Source organism: Felis catus, chromosome B1 (genome assembly GCF_018350175.1).
Source record: "Felis catus isolate Fca126 chromosome B1, F.catus_Fca126_mat1.0, whole genome shotgun sequence".
Lineage (NCBI taxonomy): Eukaryota > Metazoa > Chordata > Mammalia > Carnivora > Felidae > Felis > Felis catus.
The window spans coordinates 191,669,387-191,690,580 of record NC_058371.1 but is presented as its reverse complement, the minus strand read 5'-3'; the positions used below and the strand labels follow the sequence as shown (position 1 = coordinate 191,690,580).

Here is a 21,194-nt window from a genome sequence, read left to right as displayed (position 1 = left end):
CGCTAACTTTATCTTGCATTCAAACTTTGGATATGAGCAGATGAGGGGGAGCAAATCAAGTAATAAGCACTTACTGAGTCTGTACTGTTATCCGATATTGTATTACGCACCATGGATGAGCTCTCTTAGTAATTCTATAGTTAATCTTCTGACAGATACATCTTTGACCTCATTTAATAGATGAGGAAACGCTTAGAAATCAAGTGATTGGCTCAAGAACATGCAGAAAGCAATTAGGAAGTGATCATTGAAGCATTATGTCGCACATTTTAGGAGTTTTACACGCAGATGAGCTTTTTCTAAGCTACTTTGAAATAGAGCTAACCGTAAGTGTGTTGACTTTTCACCTTTTCTGCCCTGTAGACCCAAATCTTGGATTGAGGAACAAGAAATGGGATCGTTCCTAAGTGTGGCCAAAGGATCCGATGAGCCTCCAGTCTTCTTGGAAATTCACTACAGAGGCAGCCCCAATGCAGGCGAAGCGCCCCTGGTGTTTGTTGGGAAGGGAATTACCTTTGACAGGTACCTCTTTGTGCATCTTTGCTTTGTGTTTTGGGGAATGCTTTGTGTGGACTTGTATTGTTTATGTAAAGTTTGCTTCAAAAGCACAGTGTTTGGTCAAATCTTACGTTACTTTAAATGTATTACTGTGTGTCAGAGACTCTGTTAGGCACTTTACATATGTCACCCCTGGTCTATCCTCTAGGAGTTAGGCAGACATTCTATAGATAAGGAAACCCCGAGTTGGAAAGGTGAAATAATTTGCTCAGAGCCCCATAACTAATACCTAGTGTTGGGAGTCAAACTTGGGTCTGTCTTTAAAATGACTTGATCTTTCCACCATACACTTTGATTCTCCGTGTGGATGTTAAAGATCCCTCGTGTGGATGCAGGGATGCAGCTGTTTGGATCATACAGCCTCCTGTCTGCCCTGTTTCACGTTGCTTTGTTTAGCTGACCAGCCTGGCTTCCATTAATCCTGTTAAGCCTTAAGTATTCCTTAGAATTGGAAACTGATTATTTCAAGCAAGCAGAAACTGAGGTGGCGAAGATGGTATGGGTATTTCGGAGGAAGCGTTGGCTGCTGAATACTAGCTCAGAGATGCCAGTTAAGTGTGAGAGTTAAAAAGGATTGCTTGGCCAAAGATTGCGGTGGATAAAACACGTGAGATTTTCGTTTATTTTGTTTTAACTACGGGACTTCTCAGGGTACAGGATGTAGCATTTTCTAAATTCCCTTTGGTGGGAATTTATTTCTCGTGGGACTCATGGTCCCTGGAAACTACTTTGGAAAATGCTGCTACGTGTCCATTAAATCTGGGTGTCTCCAGTACACGTGCACACCCATTCAGAGACTCTGGTACGTGAATAGAGTGTCCTTACAGGAGTGTGCTGGGCATGGTAACGCCCGTCCTGGGCAGAGCTGGCCGCCAGCAGAGTCTTCCTGATGTTAGCCTCCTGTGTCTTCCGCCCACAGGTCCACCTCCTCTCCTTTGAATTATTGGGCTCCAAACGATCCTCAGTAAAAGATTCAAGCTCATACTATTCAAAATATGCACATTGATTTTTCAGTTCCATTCATATGCTATTGTCACTTAAGTGTTTATTCTAAAACACTATGGCAAGGAAAAATTAGAGCACAAAAGTGGTGCTGTGTTTAATGGTCTTGCCAATTGTGATGATTTTATATTGTCTTGGGCTCATATCTCAATGCAGCGTTAATGTTCAGTGTGAAGTTTATTAATTCAATTCCATACTTGAGTGTTTGCTGTGAGAATTTTGAGCAAGGAGACCTTGGTAAAGTAGAAAGCTTCCTCGTGGGAGTGAGAGGCTCAGATAAAGATGGGAAGGGAAGGAGAGGGTAGTGCAGCAGGGAGTCGGGCAGGGGAAGGAAGGACGGTGGAGGCTGCAAGGCAGGAAGGACGAGGGAGCCCCTGGAGCTGACAGAGCACCTACATCAGAGCCTCACAGGGAAGAGGACGCAGTGGCTGGAGAGGTTGGTGGAGCCGGGTCCTTCTGGGACCGGTGGCATTTTGGACTTGGCTCTAAGAACAGTATGAAGTAACTGAAGGATTTCTAGCCAAGGCAAAGAATGACATGGGATTTATGTATGTAGTGAAATTCATCCTTGAAGTATTCAGTTCGAGGAGTTTAACAAATATGCATAGCCCCGCACCAGCCCCCGCTCCTGTGAAAACAGAATCCTTCCATCACCCCAGACACCGGCCTGGTGCATTTTGCAGGTGTCCCTTTCCCACCCCTGCCTCAGGCCACCAGTCATCTTTGTGTGGCTGTGGATGAGTGTTTCTTGTTCTAGAAATTCATTCTCATGGGATCTTTTAAGTCTTCTTTCTTCTTTTCTTCTTTTCTTTTAAGCCTTCTTTCTTTCTGCATCGTGTCTGTGACATTCACTCATGTTGGTCACATCAGTAATTGGTTGCCTTTTATCACTGGGCTGTATTCCGTTATATGGGAACACCAAAGTATATTCATTGTAACTGCGTGTTTCACTATACACAGTGACCGAACTTCTCCACAGTGGTTGTGCCATTTTGCATTCCTGCACACAGATCCAGCTGTGGCGCGTCCTCCCCAGCCTCTGATCCTGTCATTCTTGGATTCTAGCTCTTCCTGGGGATGTGTGGCATAGCTCGGAGGTTCATTTTGAGTGTGATTAGTTCCCTAATGACTAACGGTGTTCAGCATTCTCACTGCGAGTATTGGCTGTTGGTATAGCTTTAGTGAAGTGTCCAAATCTTTCGCCTTTTTTTTTTTTTATAGGACTGATGGTCATGCTGAGTTAGAAGTTTTTAAAACTATACATTGTATACATTGTTGTATTCTAGATAATAAACTCTTTGTGGTCAGTATTTGAAAGTATCTTTTTTTCCCCCACTCTCAGGCTTGCCTTTTCATTTTTTTAAGTGACCTCTTTTGAGGAGCAGTTTTAATTTTGATGAAGTGTAATTTATCAATTTTTACTTTTATACTTCATGCTTTTGTTACCCTGTTTAAGAAATTATTGCCAATGCCCAGGTCTGTGTTTTCTTTTCTAAGTGTTACGGTTTTAGCATTTAAGACTATGATCCATTTTGAAATTTTGCATATGCTGTGAAAAGCATGGCGTTTTTTTTTTTTTCTTTCCATATGGATGTCTTTTTGTTGCAAACCTATCTCTTTGAAAGACTGTCCTTTCTCCATTGAACTACCTTGCACCGTTGTTAAATCAGTTGACCATATAATTACGGGTCTAACTCTGGCCTCTTTGTCATTTCCCCAGGACCTTGCAACCAAGTGTCTAATGAGTACAGCTCTGTCTTGAAATGTTGTAACATGACCCTCCAGTTTTGCTCTTCTTTTTCAAAATTCTTTTGGCTGCATCATTTGCATTTACATATCAATTTTAGAATCCACTTAGGATTTTTTACACACACACACACACACACACACACACACACACACACACACACAGAAAGCCTGCTGGGATGTTGGTTGAGATATTTTGTATTTTGGTAAGAATAGTCATTGTGTGGGTAATGAAATGAAGGGGGTAATAAGATTGACATAGGGAGACCTTAATGTATAGGAGCTGCGGCAGACATCTCCATGACATGATGATGTCCTCACCAGAATGGATTCAATAGAAAAGAAATGGATGGATTTGAGAGCAGTCTAACAGGTGAGCAGTGAGAACTGCTGCTCTTTGGTGGTTACTTTGAACTGTAGTCCTATGAATGGAAGGTTGAGAAGGATGTGGCCAGTAGACAGAATGACTTCATGTACCAGTGTGTTTCCTTTGCCCCCATGGGGTTCTCCCTGGACTTCTTGGACCAACAGTGTTATTTCTTTTCTTATTCTGAGCCAGTGGATCGTCTTTAATTCTAGGTGTAATTGACAGCCATCTAATTATCCAGAGCTTCTGAGATGAGTGAGAATTAGGACCTAATCTCTAAGGAAAGCAGACCTCAGTGCAGGGAATAGACTCTGGAACCGCCAGGTCAGGTCAGCAGCACATCTCAGAACTCACAGTGCGAGCCCCAGCTCCAGGCCCAGCCTGCAAAGCCTGTGGCTTCTGGACTCTTGCAGACTGGAAGCAGAAAAGTCACTGGGTAGTCAGAGAAGCCTGTTTGGGGCAGTAGTTTAGGTTTCTTGCCAACTGAAACCCATCTCGGCTCTCGGGTTTGAGCACTGTCTTTAAGGCTTCTGGGGAGCATCTTCCTCATGCCTCTGTCTGATTCAGGTTGTATTTTGCCATCAGCAGGATGGAGTGCACCTTAGGGGTGTCGGAAGGAATTGTCCTTGTGTCCTTCTGTGGCTTGCGAGGGATCCTCCCAGTCTTCTGAGCTTGTTGGCTTTTCTTAACAGTTTGTGACCCTCAGGTTCAATAAGTTGACTGACTCACAAAATTTGCTGAAAAGACATGTCTATGTGGGTGTCAGGAGCTAATGAGCTAATACAGAGATGGGTTTGAACAGCACTGATTACATGACTTAGTAATGGCTCCACTGACACTGCTATGTTTCAATCAACAAGAAATAAAATGAGCCAGGACACCCATTTATGTTTTTATAAAGACTGTGATATCATCTTTTAAAATGTTAAGTCATTCAGATTCTCAATTTAGAAACTTGAATTTTCTTTGCCAGGTAGATGATGCCTCAGCTTATATATTCTTTCTTAAAGGGACGTGAGCCCTCTCTTTCGCCACTGATACAGCTGCTGTCCTTTCCCCCCACAGTGGCGGCATTTCCATCAAGGCCTCTGCAAATATGGACCTCATGAGGGCTGACATGGGAGGAGCTGCCACCATCTGCTCAGCCATCGTCTCTGCTGCCAAGCTGAACCTACCCATTAACATCGTAGGTGAGGGGACAAGGGGCGTGTCCTGGAGAGTTCTGGAATCCAGTCAAATGGCAGAATGGGCAGCAAACATAGTTTCCTCTAACCTGAAAAAAAATCAGGAAATGTGTTTGTTTTTTTAAGATTTAATTAATAAACTAATTTAGAGAGCAAGCGAGGGAGGGGCAGAGAGACAGGGAGAGAGGATCCCAAGCAGGCTTCATGCTCACCATGGAGCTCAAGGAGGGGCTCAGTCTCACGACCATGACATCATGACCTGAGCCAGTATCAAGAGTCGGCCGCTTAACTGACTGAGCTTGACCAACAGCTGCCCCAGGAAATGGTTTTTAAATAGCTTTTCCTCAAGCAGAAGCTGGTAGCTAAGTGTCTTCTTGTCTGAACTGGTGGAGTTAAATGTGGGCCGTAACTAGAATTGAGTTTTTGTACTTCTGCAGACAGTGGTTAGCAGTCAGGGGCACCCAATGTGTGGCTTGTGACTTAACTCCAGTGAAAAACCGCTCAGCAGTCTGGGTGGAAGAACACCTCCAGCTCATTCAGGGGTGGCCTCATCGGGCTTGTGGCCGATTACAAGGCATGAAATACAGAAAATACCTGGGACACAAGAAGTGTTCCGTCCACAGCCACTCTTTGTGTCATTCAGGATGACAGACGCTGCTGGGGGCTCGCTGTGTCTCAGGAGTGTGGGGATGGCGGGGGAGGACTTAGGTTAATTGACTGCCCGGTGTCCCATCCGTGGTTTATACCAAGGGAAGGTGAACTTGGAAGTCAGGTCTGTTTCACATGTGCCTCCCCCGTCCTGCCAATATCCTTGTCCTATTTTGCTGAACTTTCAAAAGTAAGTTGCAGACATATGCCAGGTCACCCCTGAATGCTTCGGCGTGTGTCTGTCTCCTAAGAACAAGGACACCCTGTGCAACAACAATACCATTATTTCCACGAATTTGATACACAGTCCTCTAATTCAGACTTCCCAGTTGTCCACAGAAATGTTTATTTTGTGCACACAGGCACACACAAGTTTTTATTTTTGAAATCTGAGAGCCGGTTAAGGATCACACATTGCATGTGGTTGTCATGTCTCCAATTTTTTTCTATTTTGGAATCTTTTCCTCCCCTTTTATTTTATTCTTTCATGACATTGGCAGTTTTGAAGGGTTCAGGCTTGTCTTCTGATGGTCCACAATTTGGATTTATTTGGTTGTGTCTTCAGGATAGAATCAGATTAGACTCCTTGATAAGAATGCTACATGAGTGTGCACTTCCTGTTGCTGGTGCACATGATGTCACTTGGGTCACTGGTGATGCTAACTTTGATCACTTGCTTAAGGTAATGTCTCTGGCATACTTCTGATGGCCCACCAGTGGCCTTGGTCCTCGGGGGGGTGAGTTTGGACCCGGCACATTCCATGTTCATTCATATATGCTTTTCCAATAGGTTTGGCCCCTCTCTGTGAAAACATGCCCAGCGGTAAGGCCAACAAGCCTGGGGATGTCGTTAAAGCCAGGAACGGGAAGACCATACAGGTGTGTGAGTGGAAGACAGTCCTCCCCATTCGGGTGTTCCTATAGGAATCCCCAGTGGCCACATAAACACACTTGAAGGGAAGCAGAGCGTGAGCTCCATTTAGATAGAGGAGGGTGGTGTCTTTATTTAAGTGGCCTTCCATGCAGTTAGAAGTATTTTATGGGGAATTTTAAGAACATTCTCCCTGTCTTACTGTTCTTCCTCTGTGCTATACACACAAATTACAAGGCTGCAGCAGGCCCTGTAGAGCACAGCAAAGCAGGAAAGCGAGAGCTGTCTTTACCTGTGCCATGATTAGCTTTTTCCGTTTTGGTGTTCAGGCGGGGCACACTGACCTGAATCATGGACTCTGCACTCCTGGTGACGTGGCAGCGGGTTCTCTGCTGGGGCACCTGCATGCATGCACGCACTGCCCATAATGCCTGGGCCTCTGTGTAAAAGTAGGGAATATAATATATATAAAGTTGCTTAAGTTGCAAAGAGTTCTGTCTGGAGATCCAGGCTGCCCTTTCACTGTAACTTTCTTAAACTCTTTAGCCTCTTTGTTTTCAGAAATCTTGAAATCTTCCTTTATCCTGTGAGAAACTTGTTGGTAAAATGGACCAGACATTTTCTATTTATTCTTGCTTTCAAAGCCATGAATGAGTGTTTGGTCATCAGCTCTGGTACAGGGCTTATGAAAGCATGTTTGCTCTTCAGATTAAATCTGTTCCTATTCTTTTTTTTTTTTTTTAATGTTTATTTTTGAGAGAGAGAGACAGAGTGCCAGCAGGGGAGGGGCAGAAAGAGAGGGAGACACAATCCGAAGCAGGCTCCAGGCCCTGATTTGTCAGCACAGAGCCCGATGTGGGGCTCAAACTCACGAGCTGTGAGATCATGACCTGAGCCGAAGTCGGCCACTTAACCGATTGAGCCACCCAGGTGCCCCTAAATCCGTTCCTATTCTAATTGAAGTATGTTTTGATACTGAGTAACAAATGTCACACTGGCTTTTCTTAGGTTTAAGTTAAACAGTGTTGTATCCAGTTTTGATACTCATTGTTTGTGTTATCTTACCCTTTTTTTTTTGACCCTTCTCTTTGCAGATCGATAACACGGATGCAGAGGGGAGGCTCATACTGGCTGATGCACTTTGTTATGCGCACACCTTTAACCCAAAGGTCATCATCAATGCTGCCACCCTAACAGGTCAAACAGCCTGCTTTTCCTACCTTTGTTTGAGGAAAGCCGTATTCGGTGGCATAGGGCGAACACGTTAACTCAGGGCGTGATGTTGCTGAACGTGGGCTCGCTCCACTTGCATTCAGACATCTTTCACCAGAGGAATCGTTCTGCAGCTTAAACTGGTTTGGACGTTGGATTTGTGGTTTTAAAACATCTCAGGCTGTATCTCTTAAAAAAAAGAAATAACAAGTGGGTTATATCAGCCCACCCAGAGTGACATCTAATAATGACACGAGATGTTTGTGGTGTTATTGCTATTTGATACAGACCCGAAAAGGTTAGTGATAAATCCCCAAATCAGTAGCTGTTTGCGTTAATCATAACGTACCTGATGCCAGCTGAGTTTTCTGAACTTCCTGTACTTGACGTTACAAAGAAACAAAAACCTCGGAGGGTGGGTAGGGAGGTCCTCATTTAACAGGTGGTATGTTGCGAAGCGTAAGCTCCAAGGCTGGATTTGGGCGTCTCCCACTTAACAGTCGTTCAGCCTTGGGCAAGTTACCTGACCCCCTAGAGCATCAGTACCTGGGACAAAGTGCATTTGCCTGGCAGATTGGGAGATAGGGAGTTTTTAGAAAGCCTAATACAGTGCCCACACGGGGCGGGCATTGGATGAAGGAAGGCTGGGACACCACTGTTGGGTAGAGTAACAAATTCATTCCCAAAGGGGTGACAGCAGACACTGCCTTGCTGCACAAAGCGAATGTTAGGAGTCTTTCATCCAGCAGTTCTCTTGCCAAGATTTGTTGTTTCTGCCTCTGTGAAGGTTAAAATTCAGACCATTTTTTCTCGTTCGGTTTTTATTCTTCTGATCATGTGAGCCTTTACTTTAGCAGAGATCAGTTCATGTTTTCCCTTTTATGTGACTGTAACAATACTGCACAGATTTATTTGCCGGGAGGCCTTTTTTTAAGCTAGCATTGTAGTATTTTTGTGGTCTTTTGTCTTTCTGTTTGATTTAGCAAACACGTGAGCTCAAGGGTGAAGGTGCTGAGGCTGGTGTTTGGGGGGTGGCAGTGAGGTGGGTGGTATAGTGCACCTTTCCTGTAAATGAGGAAGCACAGTCCCCCCCCCCTTTTTTTTTTTGTCTAGTCTGAGGGTGAGAAAATTGGTCTCAGGTAACTAAGAGCAAGCTGATGGGTGAGCCTTTACACTGCCCAGATGTTGGCCCAGCGGAAGCTCCCCACACAGTGACTGGCCCCTTCTGAGTTCCAGTAGCTGTGATCAAAGGGGACAGTAAGAAACACTTTCCAACCCCAGGTTCAAGGTGGGAGGAGGTACATAGTCTTCAGAGATAAAGGACCTGATTTTGAAACTTGTCTTGCATCTTAACAGCATGTGACTTTGAACAAGGCCTCAGTTGTCTCATCTGTAAAAGGGGTATAATAGCACCCCATTAACAGGAGGGGTTTCTGTGCAGATGAGGTGAGATGATATAGGTTGATGTTACTGTCCTGCCAGACACTGAACCAATGATATTATCCTTGAAAAGGCAGGCCCGTGTCAGACCGTAGGAATGATGGCGTGTTTAGGGGATGACCATTCGGTCATGCTACCTGTTTTTATTTCATTTCATTTCATTTTTCTAGTGCAACTTTCTGATTTGGGATGGAGTAAGAGGGGTGACATCCTTGGAACTTTGATGTTTCTATGAGACTATGACAGTTCTGGTAACTTGATCAGTTAGTACCTCAATAAATGGCTCCAAATGGGCCTTGGAAAAGAAAACAGAAAGTATGCCTCTGCTATTGGTAATTCTGAAATTGGTGATGGTACCAGTTCTGTAATTATGTAGAAAATAGATCATTTTCGGGGCACCTGGGTGGCTCAGTCGGTTAAGCATACGACTTTGGCTCAGGTCATGATCTCATGGTTTGTGAGTTCAGGCCCCGTGTAGGGCTCTGTGCTGACAGCTGGGAGCCTGGAGCCTGCTTCAGATTCCGTGTCTCCCTCTCTGTCTCTGCCCCTCCCCTGCTTGCACTCGGTCTCTCTCAAAAATAAATGAACATTAAAATTTTTTTTTAAAAAATTAAAAAAAAAAAAGAAAATAGATCATTTTCTAAAGTAGGTAATGAAGTCAGCTTCAGAGCCTTGATCTCAGTTGGATCATATTAAATATCTATGTCTGTCACTTCTTATTCCTTTAGTAGAAGATATCACATTCTTATTTGAGAGTTGGGCATCTTGTTTGAGAACTGCTGCTTGAGCTGGGATCTGAAAGCAGAGGCACCACTGGGTGGAGGAGGGAAGGAAGAGCATCCCAGCGGAGGGCACCCTTCACCTAAGGGCTTGTGGGGGCAACGGTGAATGGGACTGAAGAGAGCACAGTGCAGCTGGGGCAGGCACACAAGGCCGACATTCTAGGAGGTGCCAGACCCCGGCTCCACCTTGGCATGTTACTGGGTATTGTCCTGAGCCAAGTGCAGCAGGAAACTCTGGGACAATGAGATCAAGTTTGCTCCATGAAAGTGGCGCCATCAGGGCTCATGCTGGCCGTGTGCAGAATGCACTGGAGAAGGGCGCGAGGTGACTGGCAGGCCAGCTAGGCGGTGAGCAGTGTGTACTTGCTGACTCTTGTGGATGTGTGAGTGCGTGTGTTAGGATGAATGTTGTCGTATCTGCAGGTGGCCTCAAAATAATCTGTTGAGCAGGAGGGGGTTGGGCGGGTGGGGGGTATAGATGAAACAAGCTTGCCCGTGAGTTGGTTACTGTTGATGCTGGTTAATGGGTATCTGTGCATGTAAGGTACTATTCTCTTTGTGTATATTTGGACATTTCTACGAGGTTTTTGTTTTTTGTTTTAAAGACCATTATTACTGTAGTCCAGGTGGTGGATAACAGTGGTAACAGTGGTGGAAGAGAGGAGCAGATAGGTTTGAGAGAGAATTGGGAGGTAGAGAGTAACAAAACCTGAAGGAACAAATGACCCAAACAGACCTGAGTTACCAAATGTCGTGCAGAATTATGGGTTTTTGCATATGGGTCACCAGTTTTTGTTTTAAATTGTCAACTGTTCAAAATTCCTTATTATTAACCAATTATTAATGTAGTTTACTTGTGATGTTTTGGGCAAAAGGTACAATCCATGCACTCATGGCACAGAGTAATCGGATACCAAAGTACTGCTCTCTTTCCTGAAGAGTCAGCTTATTCATGGCATGGGTGTGGTGATGGGTTGACCAAGATTAACAAAATGAAGTGATTCCTCTAAGCTTTATTTCTTTTTTATGATTTTTTTATTTCTAAATTTACATCTAAGTTAGCATATAGTGCAACAATGATTTTAGGAGTAGATTCCTTAATGCCCCTTACCCATTTACCCATCTCCCCTCCCACAACCCCTCCAGTAACCCTCTGTTCTCCATATTTATGAGTCTCTTATGTTTTGTCCCCCTCCCTGTTTTTATATTATTTTTGTTCCCCTTCCCTTATGTTCATCTGTTTTATATCTTAAATTTCTCATATGAGTGAAGTCATATGACATTTGTCTTTCTCTAATTTCACTTAGCATAACACTCTCCAGTTCCATCCATGTAGTTGCAAATGGCAAGATTTCATTCCTTTTGATTGCCGAATAATACTCCATTGTACATATATATCACATCTTCTTTATCCGTTCATCCACTGATGGACATTTGGGCTCTTTCCATACTTTGGCTATTGTTGATAGCGCTGCTATAAACATGGGGGTGCATGTGCCCCTTTGAAACAGCACACCTGTATCCCTCAGATAAATACCTAGTAGTGCAATTGCTAGGTCATAGGGTAGTTCTATTTTTAATTTTTTGAGGAACCTCCATAATGTTTTCCAGAGTGGTTGCACCAGTTTGCATTCCCACCAACAAGGGAAAAGAGATCCTCTTTCTCTGCATCCTCGCCATCACCTGTTGTTGCCTGAGTTGTTAATGTTAGCCATTCTGACTGCAGTAAGGTGGTATCTCATTGTGGTTTTGATTTGTGTTTCCCTGATGATGAGTGAAGTTGAGCATTTTTCATGTGTCGGTTGGCCAACTGGATGTCTTCTTTGCAGAAGTGTCTATTCATGTCTTTTGCCCATTTCTTCACTGGATTATTTGTTTTTTGGGTGTTGAGTTCGAAAAGTTCCTTATAGATTTTGGATACCAAGCCTTTATCTGATATGTCATTTGCAAATATCTTCTCCCATTCTGTCGGTTGCCTTTTAGTTTTGCTGATTGTTTCCTTTGCTGTGCAGAAGCTTTTTATTTTGATGAGGTCCCAGTAGTTCCTTTTTGCTTTTGCTTCCCTTGCCTCCAGAGACGTGTTGAGTAAGAAGTTGCTGCGGCGGGGATCAAAGAGGTTTTTGCCTGCTTTCTCCTTTGGATTTTGATGGCTTCCTGTCCTGTGTTTATGTCTTTCATCCATTTTGAGTTTATTTTTGTGTATGGTGTAAGAAAGTGGTCCACGTTCATTTTTCTGCATGTTGCTGTCCAGTTTTCCCAGCACTATTTGCTGAAGAAACTGTATTCCATTGGATATTCTTTCCTACTTTGTCAAAGATTAGTTGGCCATATGTTTGTGGGTCCATTTCTGGGTTCTCTATTTTTTTTTTTTTTTTTTTAAATTTTTTTTTTTCGACGTTTTTTATTTATTTTTGGGACAGAGAGAGACAGAGCATGAACGGGGGAGGGGCAGAGAGAGAGGGAGACACAGAATTGGAAACAGGCTCCAGGCTCCGAGCCATCAGCCCAGAGCCTGATGCGGGGCTCGAACTCACAGACCGCGAGATCGTGACCTGGCTGAAGTCGGATGCTTAACCGACTGCGCCACCCAGGCGCCCCCTGGGTTCTCTATTTTGTTCCGTTGATCTGAGTGTGTGTTTTTGTGCCAGTACCATACTGTCTTGATGATTACAGCTTTGTAATACTTCTTAAAGTCCAGGATTGTGATGCCTCCAGCTTGTTTTCTTTTTCAGGATTGCTTTGGCTATTTGCGTTTTTTTCTGGTTCCATACAAATTTTAGGATTGTTTTGTCTAGCTCTGTGAAGAATGCTGCTGTTATTTGGTAGGAATTGCTAAGCTTTATTTAAGTCAGAGAAGTGTGCAAATACCACAAACATGGAAGTGTAGGGAATCACTCATTGGGGTTTCATACGGCCACTAATCCCAACTGCAAAGAAATGGAAGAATGTGGGAAGTTTTGTTTATTGTCAAAAAGTTTACAAAACAGTGTATATAATTCTGTCTTCAAGTTTCAGTTTTTCATGTGGGAGATGCTAACAACCGGTCCATGAAAAGCCACCACGCAAAGCTACAGTTAAGGATTAAGGAGCACCCTGGACATGCCTTGTGTTATAGGTAGCAGGTGCCACCTTGTGAAAATTATAGAATTTCCCTCATCTTCTGTGGTGTCTCCTCTGACGTTCCAGGAGTATCCTAGTACCAAATGATACTAGGGTTGGCTTTTCCCTTCGCATAAATACTGAGCTCCTGTGTCCCAGGCAGAGTGCTAGGCCCTATGTGAATACTTAGGAATTAATGTGATCCCTGCCCCAGAGCTTGCAGCAGGACGAGGCAGGTAACAAACAAAATTGCCTGGAGCCAATACTGGAACCAGAGAAGGTGCCGCTAAGCTGTAGCATCTACTTGTGGTTGGCGTTCAAGAACATGTACCCACAAAACCCTGGAAATATGGATTTTTAACGATTTAAAAAGTATAATAATGTGGGGCGCCTGGGTGGTTCAGTCAGTTGGGCGTCCGACTTCAGCTTAGGTTATGATCTCACCATCTGTGAGTTCCAGCCCCGCATCGGGCTCTGTGCTGACAGCTCAGAGTGTCTCCCTCTCTCTTTGGCCCTCTTCTTTCTCTCTCTCTTTCAAAAAACAAAACAAAAACAAAAACAAAAAACAAAAAAAACCCATATATATATGTGTATATATATATGTGTGTATACATTTATATATATATAAATGTAAGGGGTGCCTGGGTGGTTCAGTCGGTTAAGTGTCTGACTTTGGCTCAGGTCATGATCTCATGGTTCATGGCTTTGAGCCCTGTGTCGTGCTCTGTGCTGATAGCTCAGAGCCTGGAGTCTTCTTTGGATTCTATGTCTCCCTCTCTCTCTGCTCCTCCCCTGCTCACGCTCTGTCTCAAAAATGAATAAACATTAAAAAAATATATATATATATTAATGTAAAAAGAAAAGTCTTCCAAGGTGATGCAAATTTGTTGGAGAAGGAAATGAAGATGAAACAAATTAAGTATGGTAAAATAAGAACACTTTTTTTTAAAAGGCAGAGTCTTACAGCAGATGTGGTTAGAAATACTGAGGAATTAGAGATGCTTAAGTGCTCCATAAAAGGTAAATTATGATACCTGTACCCAGTGGACTTTTAAAGTCATTAAAACTACTTTCTAATGTTTGTTTATAAAAGAGGAATAAATGTTTAAATTTTTTTTGTTTGTTTGAGAGTACAAGCCAGGGAGGAACAGAGAGAGGGAGACAGAGATAGAGAGACAGAGACAGTCCCAAGCAGGCTCTACACTATCAGCACAGAGCCTGATGCAGGGCTTGAACTCAGGAACCATGAGTGAAATCAAGAGTCAGATGCTTAACCAACTGAGCCACCCAGGCACCCCAAGAGGAATAAATGCTTAAAGCATAAGAGGAAAAACACATATTTGGACATGAACAGTATGGTCTTATGTTTTGTTTTGTTTTTTTTTAAGTTTAGAAAAAATCTGGAAGGAAATATTTAAAATATATAATGGTTATGCTGAGGATGAGATTATTGGTGATGTTTGGTATTGTTTCCTTTTTTACGTTTTCTCTAATCACTGAAGCTACTTCCAGTTGAGGAACTAGGAAGGTCTTAAGTGTATACAGTAAGGATTTTCTAAGGTTACCTATTTTTGAAAATGAAGCATACATTAAAATCATATTAAAGACTGGACTTCTGGTTTGAGCAGCAGAGAAACACATCGTGCCTGAAGACGCTGAACGTTGACCTGAGGGCTTATGTCTTGCAGGTGCCATGGACATAGCTCTGGGGTCCGGTGCCACTGGGGTCTTCACCAATTCATCCTGGCTGTGGAACAGACTATTTGAGGTAGGAATAATATGTAGAGACTGAAATTACAGAGATGATTAAATTATTATGATTAAACCTAAGTTATTCTTTCTTCAACCCCTACGTGACCTAGTGATTTTTTTGTCACAGGTTTGCCTTTGAATTGAAAATACAATACACTCTATTCAATGTGCTTTGGGTTCTCTATAAACATTCCAAAATTATAATTATGATACCACATTTCTCTTCTCCTTTTGTGGCCTCAGACTGATGTGAAAGTGACTCAAATTCCACGGCCACCGTGTAGAATCCCTGAGGTAGGAAAGGTTTTGAGGACAGCTTTGTAAAGGAAGGGATAGCCTTCAGTGAATGCGTGTTGTGAGTCGACAGGGCTTGTCCTGGCTATTTGTGGGCGGTGTGAAGTATGTCTACTGACCGCTGTGCTCTGTGCCTCCTCCACACCCCTTCGTAGCCAGCCTGCCTCTTCCAGACAGCAGTCTCTGTCGCCCCTCCCCCATGCTGCCCCACTGCCGGTGGCTTTCCCCAGTCAGCACCACTCAGCCTCACTAGCCTGGCTGGGGGCAGCACTCCACCCCGGCCTTTTGGTGACACCCTACTCTTAGCTTCTGTGACAATTTCTTCGGGTTCCCTTCTTCACTGACTTCTATTTCAGCCTCCTTTGCCAGTTTTTTCCTTTGCCCCTTTGATGGGCGTTCAGCCCTGGGCTACACGCTCTTCCCAGGCTTCACGGGGAAGCCCAGCGGCTTCAGCGGGCACCTCTCTGCTGCTTGCTCCCGTCTCTCTCCTGAGCTCCAGACCCGGTGTATCTGCTGGGTAATGAGACAGCTCCATCTGACCCCTCCTCTTTCAACAAGTAATGAATGGGAGCTTCCTGCATGCCACTGGGGGACAAATACAAAATGTCTCTGAATACATTCTTGATATTTAAGAATTTGCCCTCCCCGCCCAGCACTTGGGACATTCAGCTCAGTTGTCTCCTGCCAGGCTGGGCAGGTGGGGGGACTCTCCTCTAGCCTGCCATGCACCCCATGTCCCTCTTTATCAAGCACCCACAATGCTGCTGTTTTGATTTGTTTTTAATTATTTTTTTAACGTTTATTTATTTTTGAGAGAGAGACACACACAGCACGAGCAGGGGAGGGGCAGAGAGAGAGGGAGACACAGAATCCAAAGCAGGCTCCAGGCCCTGAGGTGTCAGCACAGAGCCCGATGCGGGGCCCAAACTCATGAACCGTGACATCATGACCTGAGCCAAAGTCGGATCCTTAACCAACTGAGTCATCCAGGCGCCCCTTGACTTTTTAAAATTTAAGCTTCTTTTAAAAAAAAATCAAAGTTATATGTGTATAAACATTTAAATCCCAGTCAGCAATCTACAACAGTCTACAGTCTGTTTTCCCAGAGGCAGACACTTTCAACCCTGGGGCTGATTCATCTATTTACTCATGTCTCAAAATAACAGCTTCTGTTGCTGCTTCCTGACTTTCCACTTTTGGGTCTTACTTCTGACCACAGTGTATTAAAACAGTCTGTGTATCTGTTTCCCCTACTAGCCTTTGAGCCCTCTGATGGCTCAGACATTAAATTTCTTTATATCCCCAACACCTGGCGGTGCTCTGTAGCGATTCAGTAAATGGTGAATGTGAACGAGTGTGGTTTTGATTATGTGAACGAATAAGCTCACCTTGTCTTAGGCTCTGGTCTTCAGTGGTGCAGTTTCAGACATGTCTTTCCCCAGCACACTGAGGTGATGAGCATCACGAAGACTATTTCCCCCTAATCAGTCCCACAAAGCCTGGATGTACTGCTGGATACCAGATTATTGTAAATTGAAATCCATAATATTTGATGGTTTTAGCAGATATCCTACAAATTTGTGGGGCATTTTACAACATTCCTGGTTTCTTTTATAATTCTTAAGTAAATCTTTGAATTAACTGAAATGATTCTGGACCTGGTTGTATAGTTTCCTGTTTTAGAGTAATAGGTCAGAGAGAACAGTTCTTTCTTTCCTGCATTGAATACATCAGTGCCATGAATTTAACCAGAACCTACTTCACGCAGTCTTCTAACTATTGTACCTATTTCTTCTCTAGGCCAGCATTGAAACAGGGGACCGTGTCTGGAGGATGCCTCTCTTTGAACATTATACAAGACAAGTTGTAGATTGCCAACTTGCTGATGTTAATAACATTGGAAAATACAGGTATGTAAAATGAGCTATAAAAGTACACCTTTATAATCATTGGTTACCAAAACGATCACTTTAATTTTATGCCCTTTCACAGAAAAATATAGCCAATTTTCTTTGGATGCAGTGTTCATAAGCACTAATTCCTAATGTCTTTAATTTTCAAGGTGTTTTCCAACTGGTTCTCAAAATTTTGTGTTTTCAAATTTAAAAGTTATTTTATTTTTTTAAGTTTATTTATTTATTTGGAGAGAGACAGCGTGAGCAAGGGGGGGGGGGGGAGAGAGAGAGAGAGAGAGAGAGAGAGAGAGAGAATCCCAAACAGGCTCTGCAATGCCAGCACAGAGCCTGAAGCAGGGCTCAAACCCACAAAACCATGAGATCATGACCTGAGCCGAAACCAAGAGTTGGATGCTTAACCAACTGAGCAACCCAGGCACCCCTAAAAGTTACTTTAAATAAATGGTAAGGGAAAATGATGAAAAATAAGTGAATTCATTACCATGGGGAAGAGGAATCTGGAATTTATTCTTTACCTTAAAGCTGTGTCTGAGAATAAATATTCTGAAAGTGGTTTCTGGGTTAAGTTCTTAGTAGATCTCATAAGCTTGACTTTTGCTGTCTGCTCATAGGAGCTACTTAGCACGAATGGAGGATCTTAATGAAATGGTCAGTGCACATTTACATGGCATTAAACAATGGCTGTTGTCTTTCTCTTCAGGTCTGCAGGAGCATGTACGGCTGCAGCATTCCTGAAAGAATTTGTGACTCATCCTAAGTGGGCACATTTAGATATAGCAGGTGTGATGACCAACAAAGATGAGGTTCCGTATCTGCGGAAGGGCATGACCGGGAGGCCCACAAGGACCCTGATAGAGTTCTTGCTTCATTTCAGTCAAGATAGTGCTTAGTTCAGATCCTCTAAAATTTTTCAGTTCTCTTAAATGAGCAGTTGAGCCTCAAAATATTTTTGAATGAATGGATGAAAATCTTAAAAGAAACAAAGGATGGTATTTAAAAATGTAGAAAAATTTGATTATCTTGATTTTTTTCCGTTTTAAGTAGAGATTTATAAAGGTAAAGCTAATAATCTTGCTTGGCAATGACTTTTAAGATATTCTATAAATGATTACATGTTGAAAAACTACCTGATTTTGAGAGTAGATGTTTTTAAGTGAGGAGCAAAATGTATTTTAGATTTGTGATGCTAGGAACAAACTAAAGGTTCCTATGTACTTGTCAGAAAAAATAAATCCAACTTTTTATGCTCGCTGGTGTGGCTCTGGTATTCTGTATTACTGTCAACTCAGTTACAATTATAACTTGTCTCTTCTGGCTGTGTTATGTGAACTAAGTAAGTTGGGGCATAGTGATACAGTATTTTCTCCAATGTTAATGATCACTTTAGAGTACTCAGTGATGAGCTTATCAGTTGGTGAGGTAGGTACTGTTATCCCCAGATTACAGATGAGGAAAGTGAGGCACCAGAGGGAGGGTTAATAACATGCCAACAATGTCACCAAGCTAGTAAGTGGGAAATCAGAGATTAAACACTAGGGGGCTTCTCTCCAGAGCTGGCAATCTTAATTGTTTATTACACTGTAGTGCTTTCTGTCAATACGGTGGCTTGAATAGATGTGGAATATATTTAAGTGAAGAAACCAGACCAAGAGGGGCACCTGGGTGGCTCAGTCGGTTGAACGTTCGACTTCAGCTCAGGTCATGATCGCACGGTTTGTGGGTTCGTGCCCTGCGTTGGGCTCTGTGCTGACAGCTCAGCACCTGGAGCCCGTTTCAGATTCTGTGTCTCCCTCTCTCTCTGCCCCTCCTCCACTCACACTGTGTGTCTCTCTCTCTCAAAAATAAACATTAAAAAAAAAAAACCAATAAAAGGAATGTTCACGGGTAGAGTATTGCTTATCACCTGGGACTACAATCAACAAAATTCTACTTGTGCAGATTTAGGATAGAACAAACCTCTCCTTTTTTTAACTTTTTTGTATCTAGGTGAACAAATTACCTATGAATTGGATCTATCTATACCTTTTTTTTTAAGATTGAACATTTGACACAAAACATGTTTATTGGAGTTGTTTTTAATATTTAAGAAATGTGACATGTAAGAGGATGTTATGTGTCTTAAGTGGTTTATAGAGAGGGAATGGGTATGGGAATGCACATTTGTGTTAGAATTAAAATCATGCAGGAATAGTGAGGAAACAGGTGCCCCTGATTATCCATGTCCAGAAGGTACTTTGTCAGGAAAGATGGAAAAAGGTGGAACCACCACTTTGTGAAGGGAAACTAGAAGCATTTCGGTTTCTTCTAGGTGACTCAGAAGGTGAAGCAGGGATTTCATAGAAAGCTTTCTATCAAAGGCATTTTATAAAGAGAGGAACGACAACTCTCGTGTTTATTAGAGCGTGGGATCCAAAAAGCATGACTTAGCCCTGGATTCATGTGCTTATTTAGTCTGGCTGAGATGAAATTTAGCTGTCATTGCACATGCATCTGGCTGCCAGGTATTTCACAATACCTTCGCTCGTCTCAGAACCACGCTCTGAGGCAGGTGGTATTACCCATGTCTATCAGGGAGGTCTAGGCATGGCTGCGGTGCACGTCAAAACAGTAGTGGTTTAGAATACGATAGTGTTAAGTGGTAGCTGAAGTAGAGAACCCCCAAACTGAAGCGGCCCCATCCATGGTGGCTGGATATCCAGACTGGGAAACGCGAATCACCCCCCAGCCTCAAGTCTCTCTCACGGTCCCAGGTGGCTGTTGGGGTTGGAGACCACATGAGGATGCGAAGCATTAAAGTCTTTTACTTTTGCAAAAAAGTGAAGTGATTCCCACTGTTCCGATGGGTTTTTTTTTTTTTTTGGTTTTATAAAAGTTATATATATATTAAAACATTGATGGTAACACTAACTGGTTTATTTTTAAATAAATATTTTAAATTCTCAGTTTTAATAGGTAGATATTTTACCTATTCTAAGTTTTAATTGAATACTGACAACCCATACAAACAAAAATGTTTGTCGTACTCAATAATATTGTAGAGGCATAAAGGGGTCTTAAGACCCAAAAAGAGTTTGGGAACTGCTGGAGTCCACTAGTTCCATTATGGTGTTATATTTTTGTTCAGTCAACAAACATGCCAGGCAGTTTTGGGTGTTGAGAGTACAGGTACACAAGACAGGCAGGCCCTGATCTCATGGAGCTTGCATTCCTGTTGGTGCACATGTGTTTGGTGACTTTTGTTAATGAAGAACAATGAACAAGGTCATTTCAGGTGATGCTTAAATGTTGTAAAGAAAATTAAGCAGGGTGAAATGGCTGGGCGTGTGGGGCTAATTTTGATGGACACTGGGAAGATGACCTTTGATCTGAGACCTGATTCGCAAAGGGGAGCCTCTGCTTTTTCTGATTACTTGTGCCCTGCCTCCCTCACTCCAGCCCTACTGGCCTTTCTGTGGTTCCTTAAATATGCCAGGCAGTTTCTTTCATCAGGCACCCCTGCCCCCATCTAGAAAGATTTTTCTACGTAAATTTTTTCATCACTCTAGCACAGAATCTCTGAGCGGACCTCTCCAGCCACCCATCTCAAATCCATCACTATGCAAATTCTTACCGGGTTTCATTTTTTTAAAACACTTATCTCTACATGATATTGCTATATATGTGTCTCTCTCTCCCACAAAAACAGTAGTGAACTCCACGAGAACAAAGACTTGGGGTGACTGTTAAAATCCCAGAGTAAACAGAGTCTAGGGCCAAGAATAAATGTGCTGGAAAACTGTGAAATTAAATATAATGGGACAAACACTTAGCTTCTGAAAAGATAAACAATTGTTAAAAAGCAAGTTACTGAAAGACATTAGCATAGTGGCTTTAATTAACTATACATATCTAAGGTGAACAATACCAGGCACACAGGGAGCCTGAACAATGTTAATGTTTTTGTTACCGGTCTCTCCGCACAGAGAATGTAGGGGTAACTTTGCCAGTTTGTTCCCGCTCTGCCCACACTGACTAGATTAGTCATAGGTACACAGTAAACGCTCGGTAACTGTGGAATAAAGGGGCGCCTCCCTCCTTACCAACGGGTAACCTGAGCCCGTAGAGAGCAGCTTTGGCCAAAGTCCTTCCAAATCTTAAGGGCAAAGGCGGGATTTGCACAGGAGTATCCTGACTCCTGGAGAAGGGCTCGCTCCATCGTAGTCACTGAATTCTCCACTCCCACAACTGCGTCAAATCCGGTCAAAGCTTTCAGTTAAGGTCACTAAAAGTCTGGCTGCCTACTGGCCGAGAAGAAAAGGGAGATGCCACCAAACCTACGGTTTC

At 43.1% G+C, this 21,194-nt stretch overlaps 1 protein-coding gene and 1 long non-coding RNA gene across 2 annotated transcripts in view; one reads left to right on the top strand and one right to left on the bottom strand.

Annotated features, from left to right (window-relative positions):
* The window catches only part of LAP3 (leucine aminopeptidase 3), a 28,626-nt gene extending 10,506 nt beyond the window's left edge, over window positions 1-18,120 (top strand). Inside the window, exons 7-13 of the mRNA XM_023253283.2 lie at window positions 364-522; window positions 4,739-4,863; window positions 6,296-6,384; window positions 7,471-7,573; window positions 14,598-14,677; window positions 16,756-16,865; window positions 17,572-18,120. Coding sequence (XP_023109051.1) covers window positions 364-522; window positions 4,739-4,863; window positions 6,296-6,384; window positions 7,471-7,573; window positions 14,598-14,677; window positions 16,756-16,865; window positions 17,572-17,761 — 856 coding nt within the window. The 3' untranslated portion in view covers window positions 17,762-18,120. The remainder of the gene's footprint in view (window positions 1-363; window positions 523-4,738; window positions 4,864-6,295; window positions 6,385-7,470; window positions 7,574-14,597; window positions 14,678-16,755; window positions 16,866-17,571) is intronic.
* LOC123385110 lies at window positions 840-21,139 on the bottom strand. Its single transcript, XR_006597204.1, has 3 exons — window positions 20,951-21,139; window positions 7,597-7,777; window positions 840-4,946 (listed from the first exon to the last, which is right to left on the bottom strand). It is a non-coding gene; the product is annotated as an uncharacterized LOC123385110 (long non-coding RNA).
* Window positions 21,140-21,194: the final 55 nt, after the last annotated feature.